Here is an 8,597-nt window from a genome sequence, read left to right as displayed (position 1 = left end):
TATATATATATATATTATCAATAATAATAGTAGTCTCACGACAAATATCTAGAGTTTTGACAACAAGGTAGTGCATAAGAAAAGTATATAATTATACAAAAGTTATATTGAAGACCTCCTAAAGCAAAAAGTAACAATAATAATTCTAATTATATCAGAAAATTTGTATTTTAATCTGAATTTCCAAAAAAAAAAGGTAAGTAATCCAGCATGATCTATGCATATAACTATAATATGGGAATTCCAAATGGATTCCACTATAATGTATATTTACAATTTTACAGCTAATATATTATTTCATCTCTTCTGAAAATTAAATGTCTTGATAGAGAAGCCAAATATGAAGCCAAAAATCAGTGACATACCTACATGAACAATTGCAACAACACTCAAAAAATCACTTTTATATCCAAAATAGCTCTTGACAAATTCTTCCACCGATTCATCACTTGATTCAAGTGTATCTTTTATGTCTCCAAACTGAGAAGCAACCAATCCATACAAGCTCCAAGAGATAGGGCAAACCCAGTAGTACCATCTCCACCATATGGGCATTCTCTGTCAAAGATCATATATTATTAGCCACTTAGTACAATATGATATCAACAAAAACAAAATAAGTAAGAGAATTGCTATTCATCACTAATGATGTTAATCCTTGATGACATGATTGTTTGTGTGATGGCTACTATAAAATGACATTTTACTTAAAATTCTTTAAACCTTGTTATATAGTACCCATCACCATGTATGCAACCGTATCATAAGTATTGTACAAATAATGGTGACAAATAGCATTTTCAATAAAATAAATGAGCATGTTTGTAATATATATCACTGGAGAACTTACTGTTCTTGGAATGATGAAGCCTGAGAAAAGGTTCCATATTGCAAAGAAGGATGAAGAGACTATGGCAGCAATGTGATGGTTAGGTGTAAAACCCACAGTCATCATCCCATAGAATGTGAAGTATAAGAAGGTAAAGTACATGAAGAAAATATACCAAAAGAACTTGCTAATTGTCCAATCAAATCCAATCATGGTGTATACTATAACCCCATAGATGACTGTTTGGATGAAAACATATGGTAGTTCAATTACAACCTGCAAAACAACTCAATTTTACTTCTAGGTCATTTTCTCTAAAGTTTCACAATCAAACATGCTTATATACATCTATAAATTTATACCTGTCCAAAGGCATATGGTAAAGCAGAGTACATTCCAGCTGCCTTTTCTCTATAAAAAACAGTTCTTTCAATAGCCACAACTGGCTGCACTTGTGCAGAATTGTGAAACCCAATGAAGAGAACACTAGCATACATAGAGCCTATTGCATTTAAAACATCTTGTTTTCTTTGCCTGCATTAGTTTTAATAAATATTTAAGTCAAATTAAAGGCTAAGGAAAGCAAAAACGTGGTTTTTTTGTTGAGATATGTCTCATTTTTCTTTTGTACCTTTTGGAGCCGATATCCCAGAATATAGTCCCGAACATTAACGCTATGCAGGTGGTGAAGAAAAGCCTCACAGCATTGTAAGGTGGGTTTCGCCAGTATGATAAGCCTTGTTTCCATAAGCAAGCCATACATTGGGTAAAGAAAGATTGAGAGTATTGAGTAGGGAAGTACAAATCTTTTGAACCTGGTACAGCAATACTCACTTCCTTGATCAAGGCCTTGTTTCTCCTGAACCATTTACCATATAAAACAATGTTGGTCACTCTAAAATCATAACTATAATGAATGTTTCCTCCAAAAGATTAACCATTTACCATATACGTTAATTTATTATTTTAGCCTATTTAAGGATTTCACCCATTTGAAGGTTTGAACCCTTGACCTAGAAGTGTATTCTCTATGGTTTTTTCCATTGGATAAAGTCTACCAATGTATTAGTATATGCTTATTTTGGTATATAAAAGTTAGAAGTAAATTTACCTATATAGTTCTGAGTTCTTATATATGTCACTGAAGTTAACCCCTAATGTTTCTTCTTGTGCTGCTGAAGTAACCTCTAACATCCAAGTCGCTGGATTGTAGCCGTTTTTAATTTTTGGAACTCCATTGATTTCCTGATGAAGCATTCACCTTTATTAGCAATTCAGTAGCAATGTTAATTAATATATTTGTAGCATGTATCATATAATCTTTAACCTAACCTCAAAATACTTTATCAGATTTGATGAATGGCGACCTAATGGACCGACGTATATTTCTTCTCCTCCCCGTTTCAAAAGAAACAACTAGAATGCCAAGTTAACACAACTTTCTTTTAGTTTTTTTTTTAAACTTAAAACCAAGAAAGAAATTATCAGAATCTTTAAGGTTGTATCACCTCATCAAATGCATCAAAAATATCTATGCTTGGCTGATGAATAGTACAAACCACCGTTCGTCCTGTGTCCACTGTATTTCTCACTGTTCTCATTACAATTGCTGCTGCTCTGGCATCAAGACCAGAGGTAGGCTCATCCATAAAAATAATAGATGGGTTGGCAACAAGCTCTACTGCAATTGTTAGCCTTTTACGCTGCTCAATTGATAGACCATCAACACCAGGCAATCCAACAAGTGCTCCTCTTATTGAGCTCAACTCCACAAGCTCCATTACTTCCTCTATGAACATCTAGAAACCATTAAGCATATTTTTAGCAAACACCTAAAAAACACAAAATAAGAAGAAAAAGGTGCACTAAATTGTACCTTTCTTGTTGTGGAATCAACATCAGAAGGTAACCGAAGCCAAGCAGAATAAACCAAGGACTCATAAATTGTAACATGAGGAGAATGGATGTCAGTTTGTTCGCAGTATCCTGATATTCGAGTAAATGTTTCTTGCTTTTTTGGGTAACCTGAAATGTTGATTGTTCCTTTAATATATCCACCGGTTTTCCTTCCAGCCAAAACATCCATTAGAGTTGTCTTTCCAGCACCACTAACACCCATTAGAGCTGTAAGGACTCCTGGTCTAAAAGAACCACTCACACCTTTTAAAAGTTCTAGCTGGTTCTCTGGAATGCCTTGAGATTTCATTTCCTACAAGATATTAATTAACAAATAATATTATTTAAAAATTTGCTCATTTGGATAAACATTGGTACTTAATTAGGTTGAAGAAAAAGAATAAAAAATACCTGAGGCATGTCAACTGCATATCTAATTTCATCAAAGGTGATTGAAAGGGGTTCGAAAGGAAGAATCATCCCCCTTTTACCATTCACATTGGCTTCGTTAATGCTTCCTACTCTTGCTGACAATGTTCTAGATGATATGTTTCTTCTACTTTCATTCCCTCTTTCTGCAGTGTTACCAAATTGATAGTTTTAAGCTTCAACTCTACAAGGTATGAAAGGAAAGAAAAAAACTTAATTTCAAGCGCATTGTGACCTACCAATGGTGGAAGATAGCTCGATAAACTCTCCAGTTTTCCTAGCAATTTTTTCAACCAAGGCCTCTTTCGATATTATTGCCTGAGGTTTCCCAAATGCTACAGCAAAATTCTATGTTATTCTCAATATACCTTAAAAGCTTTATGCTCATTCCAATTGGCAACTAAAATGCCTTGACATGGGAACTTACGATTGAGATACTTCAAAGCCAAAGTAAAAAGGAAATTGAATAGGAATATGAATCCAATCAATGCTCCTACTCCAACCCAGTACCAATGTGCTTCTTGGAAAATCCCTCGAGACTTCAACACCAATATCCCCAATGGCTCTTTTTCGTTTGGAGGAATCTATGACCACATATATTTTCCCAAACATGGATTAGATAGTAATATTATATTTATTAGTGTACATTTGTTTTCTTCTTGAATTCAAGAGTTGAATAGGCTTACATGTCTCCAATTCTCTCCAAGAAATTCATTCACTGCTATAGCATTCTGTGCATACATCATGGGTGAAACCCAATAACCCCATAGCCACCATTTCTTCACATCATCTGAATGAAACAAAACCATATATTTAAGAAATATGTATGAAAATTTCAATTAGTTAATTAGAAATTAAAAAAAATAAAATTTAAAAAAAAAAACATAAAAAGAAAGAAAAAATATTGAATAGAATGATTCACCTTTTGATAATATAAAGCCACCCATTACAAAAACTGTAAGTAAAGCAAAAGACCCAAATGTGTTTGCAACAATTACATTTCTCCCCAATGCCCCCATCAATCTTAACAGCCCAGATGACATCTGGTTAAGACACAAAAGCAGAAGGAACTGTTTGAAAAACCTGCCAAATATATGAAAATTCTCATCAAAATTCTGTAATCCAAAAATATTATATGAATCTTGATTAAAATATGCATATTAAGATGTTTCCCTTCTTAACCTTTCAACGTTTGGATCGAAACCAATAACGTAGTAAGTCGTGAACACCCAAATGCCAACTTCCACAAAGGTGATAGGGATCTTAAGAATCCATGTTGGCAAAGCATATGCCCACGAAGGATAGAAACGGAAGTCCCTTTGCTTGAAAAACACAGGAAGCTTCATGATGGTCATGGCAAGCTCTGAGAATCCATTAAACATAATTATGATAATTGTATAGAACAAAGCACCCATATAAATCCCACCGTCGTCCACCGAATCCCGCCTCATCTCGGTCCGAAGGAAGAGTGTCATTGATATGAAAGCCATTAGAATAAGCTAAAACCAAAACATAATTTCAGATATAACCACTATATAAATAATTAAGTAAATTTCATTGATTTTTAAATGAACAAGAACTCTATAGGGAAGTTTCATATTTAAAGTACTTCTTACTTGGACCATTTTGAAAATATAGGCGAAGGAATTCCTCTTCATGAGCAAATATTCTCTAGAGGCACAAGCTTTGAAGAGCTCCTTCTTGCTAACACCATATTTCTTGGTTGTCAAAGCTGCAGGGTGGGCTTTGGACTTGTCAAATGGAGTGGCAAGGTCGTCGCCAAGCTTTCCACCGACGTGAAATGACTGAAACGCTTCCGCAAATTCCTTGGAAGTTATGAAGCTGTAGGGTTCATCTCTATTTGCCCAGTACTGTTCTTGATCTTTTCCTGATGTAACCTATCATGATATCAAGGTAGGAAAACGAATTTAATTAGACCAACATTTTCAAAGGATCAATAAGAGGAAGAGATGTATGTTTATATGCACACACACACACACACACACACACACACACACACACACACAAACACACACACACACAGAGACACACAGAGATATATATATATATATATATATAAGTTATTACTTCTTGTAAGAAGTCAGCAACTCCTTTCCTCTCTGGACATTTGAAGCCCATGTGCTCAAAGAACTCGAGCACATTTTCACGAGGGCCTTGAAACACAATTTGCCCATCTGAGAGCAAAATTATATCGTCGAAAAGGTCATAAGTTTCCGGTGCAGGCTGGAGGAGAGAGATGAGAGCAGTTCCATTGAGAATGTGGATGGACTGTCTGAGTGAGTTCACGATCTGAAATGTAGTTGAACTGTCCAAACCAGTTGATATCTCGTCCATAAAAAGTGCTTTTGCCGGCCCCACTAGCATCTCCCCTATAAGTTTTGACAGAATTCATAATGATCAAACCATGAAAGCAATGAAAACTTATCAGGTCGTCAGTCAGCAAAGTAATTGTGTCCAATATTTGGAACACACAGGTACAAGTTTTCCATGATTACCTGTTGTCAGTCGCTTTTTTTGTCCGCCGGATATACCTCTTATCATTTCATCCCCCACCATGGTATCTGCACAAACTTCTAGTCCCAAAATCTGCAAAATTATTGGACAAAAACCAAGATTTATACAGAAACTTAGTATTTTTATTTATTTAATTAAGCATTAACATGGTTTGAACATAAGTTGGCACCTTTAGGATGTAATCAGTAACTACATTGGTCTGCTGCCCTTCTAATGCTGCCGCCTGAAAATTTTAAGATACATCTTATGTAATCTGAAATTTATTATATGAATAAGTTGTGAATTTTTGTTCCAAGCTATATTTTCTTACTTTCATGTAGATATCAAGATCAGGATCCGGCATGATGTTTGATGTCTTTTCTCTCCTTGATAATTCTGCCAACATTTCTGTAATTTTTGCAAATGTAAATTTAGATTCTGAACGGCAATTTTTGACTAAAAATTGAATTTCAATTTTTGGAATTTCATGATATGCTTTGAAAACTGACCATAACGCGGCCCGACCCCTTGACATCTTGCAGAGAAAGCAAGTGTTTCTCTCACTGTCATTTCTCCTATGTGTAGATCATATTGACTGATATATGCTGAAGTTCTTTCTGGTACAAACTCTTCCATACCATGTCCGTTGTAAGTGACTCTCCCAGAAAACTGATATTTACAAGCAATTGAATCAGTTTAAGTAATCGGGGGCCAGTAAGAGACAAATCCCCAAAATACATATTTTTAGAAGAATGTTGGAACATTGTACATGTACTTACTTTTAGATCTTTACCCAGTTTTCCTGCCAAAGCCAATAGCAGTGTGGTTTTTCCGGAGCTTGGAGGGCCTAAAAGCAGTGTCATTCTGGAGAACATAGATTAGCAATAGAAAAAACAGTTAGAAGAATCTATGACTAATTATCTCTTCTTTGTTTTTTTTTTTTTTCTTTTTTTTTCCTCTTTTTTAGAGATGTTGATTACCTTCTAGGCTTAATAATTCCACTAACATCATTTAGAATTGGAAACGGTTTCTTCCTGCTTGGAAGAATGTGAAGATAATTCAAGAACCCCTACAGAGAAGAAGTAAATATGGTTATGAATAAAATAGAGAGAATGTTAATTTTTATATGACATCCAGCATATCCAAAACCAGAATAATTACCTCCAACATATTAACAGAGAAGTTAAAAATTGTAGGTAAGGCCCTGCTTCCAACATATGCTTCTGCTTCCACACTTAAATGTTCGAAACGAACTTCTATGGTTGGAATATCAAGCCCAACTCTAATGTTCAAAAACAGACAAAATAAACAAATAAATAAATGAATAATAAACCACTAAGCCACAAGCTTAAAACTGGTCATATAGAATATATGAAAATCACTTTATATTTCATGCTTTCAAAATAAACAAAAAAGCAAAAGTGGTTGAAAACCGATTGATTATAGAAGAAAACTACAGATGTAAAACCAATTACCTGTCGATTCGATCCTTGAGCTTTAACAAGAACTTTTCATTATCTTCTTCTGCAATTTTGACTAGCCTTTCCAATACATTCCTTCTTTCTAGTGTCCCAAGGTCTTTTATGTCAATCTCTCTTGCTTGGCCCTCAGCCTCTGTGAGTATACCTCTCCTAATACGTAGATAAGTTGGCAGTTTCTCAATAGCAGCCCATTTCAGAGCTTCTTCATCGTCTTCGCCATCTCTAGAAGATTTGGAGAAAACTTCTATGGCGTTGTTCCTCCAGATGTTAGAACTACTTAGACGTGCACTACTTACTCTAAATATATCACCACCCTCCATTGATACTATAGCTACTATATATATATATACACTTTTTTCAATATATCAAACCGAAATAGAAAAGTTTCTTCCAACTTCGATGGAAGAGAATGGAACAAGGAGAACAAAGAGGCTCGCAATCTGAGATGTTTATGAGTGTTTATGAATGTAGAGAGATATGCAGCAATTTCATTTTCTTTCTGTTTTTTCCTCCTATAGAAAGATTAATGGGGGATTTCTGAGTCGTATATGAGAGAAGGATGTCTATATATATATATATAGCTTCGGAAGTACACAACTGTTCATAGGTCAACTTCTTTTATCATATATAATGATGGGGCATATACCATGGGCACATAGGAAATCATTTGAAACTTGGTGCAAAATAAATAACAAAAAAATACAGAGGAAGTTAAAATTATTTAAACTTTTTTACTCCATATATATAAATATATGTTTCAAATTTTAGTATATTTCAAATTTAGTGTAGCTTTGGAAGTATACAACACTATTTAGGTCAACTTCTTTTATCATCTATGGTAGTGCGGCATATACCATTGGACATAGGAAATAAATAATAATAAACAAAAATACTGAGGGATTTAAAAATTATTTAAATTTTATTAATCGATATATATATATATATATATATTTCAAATTTAGTATAGTTTCCTTGTCCATGCTTTCCAAATTTACTTATTGCAAATATTTGAAAAGTAATCTTTCAAAAAAAAAAAAAAAAAAGAGGGGGGGGGGGGTCCTCTTATGATTTGGTAATTAAAAAGAAATGTTGTTCATTATGCTTAAAGTTATCATAAATCAGATTTGCTTTACTATTTTTCATAAACTTGGAGTGATTAATGATTTATCTCTAAGTAATGAAAGGAATAAGAAAATTTCAATATTCAATGAACTGCTGCATGCCATTCTATTTTGAGCTGTCCAAGAACTCCACATAATCTGCTATGCATTGCCGACCTCAAATATTTTAATCCAAATAATTGATGATGAGTAAGGAAAATGAAAGATTCTGTCGAGGGGGGGGGGGGAAAAAAAACCAAAACAAAACAAAAAAAGTAAATGGGTATCTTGCAATTTTGTTCTTCCATCACACAAATTCCAAGACTGAATCTTACTTAAAAAATGCTG

The 8,597-nt window shown here is 34.1% G+C and overlaps 1 protein-coding gene across 1 annotated transcript; it reads right to left on the bottom strand.

Moving 5' to 3' along the window:
- Positions 1-232: 232 nt before the first annotated feature.
- LOC107421259 (pleiotropic drug resistance protein 1) lies at positions 233-7,676 on the bottom strand. Its single transcript, XM_048476141.2, has 24 exons — positions 7,144-7,676; positions 6,830-6,950; positions 6,649-6,737; positions 6,448-6,532; positions 6,178-6,337; positions 6,000-6,076; positions 5,859-5,912; positions 5,671-5,761; positions 5,243-5,544; positions 4,771-5,052; positions 4,337-4,653; positions 4,077-4,237; positions 3,841-3,944; positions 3,582-3,738; positions 3,394-3,489; positions 3,137-3,300; positions 2,706-3,038; positions 2,338-2,628; positions 2,162-2,245; positions 1,941-2,074; positions 1,461-1,688; positions 1,192-1,363; positions 851-1,105; positions 233-558 (listed from the first exon to the last, which is right to left on the bottom strand). Exons 1-24 carry the CDS (start codon positions 7,467-7,469, stop codon positions 298-300), a joined length of 4,344 nt encoding a protein of 1,447 aa, XP_048332098.1. The 5' UTR covers positions 7,470-7,676; the 3' UTR covers positions 233-297.
- Between the last annotated feature and the right edge of the window lie 921 nt (positions 7,677-8,597).

The sequence above is a fragment of the Ziziphus jujuba genome, chromosome 5 (assembly GCF_031755915.1).
Source record: "Ziziphus jujuba cultivar Dongzao chromosome 5, ASM3175591v1".
Classification (NCBI taxonomy): domain Eukaryota; kingdom Viridiplantae; phylum Streptophyta; class Magnoliopsida; order Rosales; family Rhamnaceae; genus Ziziphus; species Ziziphus jujuba.
The sequence above is the reverse complement of the archived record's forward strand: the minus strand, read 5'-3'. Positions and strand labels throughout refer to the sequence as shown.

Bases quoted from the DNA above. Each gene is read 5' to 3' on its own strand.
- LOC107421259 (XM_048476141.2), bottom strand. From the start codon at position 7,469: ATGGAGGGTGGTGATATATTTAGAGTAAGTAGTGCACGTCTAAGTAGT. The intron at 6,338-6,447 runs GTAAGTACATGT...TGTAAATATCAG, and splicing joins AACTGGGTAAAGATCTAAAA to TTTTCTGGGAGAGTCACTTA. The intron at 2,246-2,337 runs GTGATACAACCT...TTGGCATTCTAG, and splicing joins TTTTTGATGCATTTGATGAG to TTGTTTCTTTTGAAACGGGG.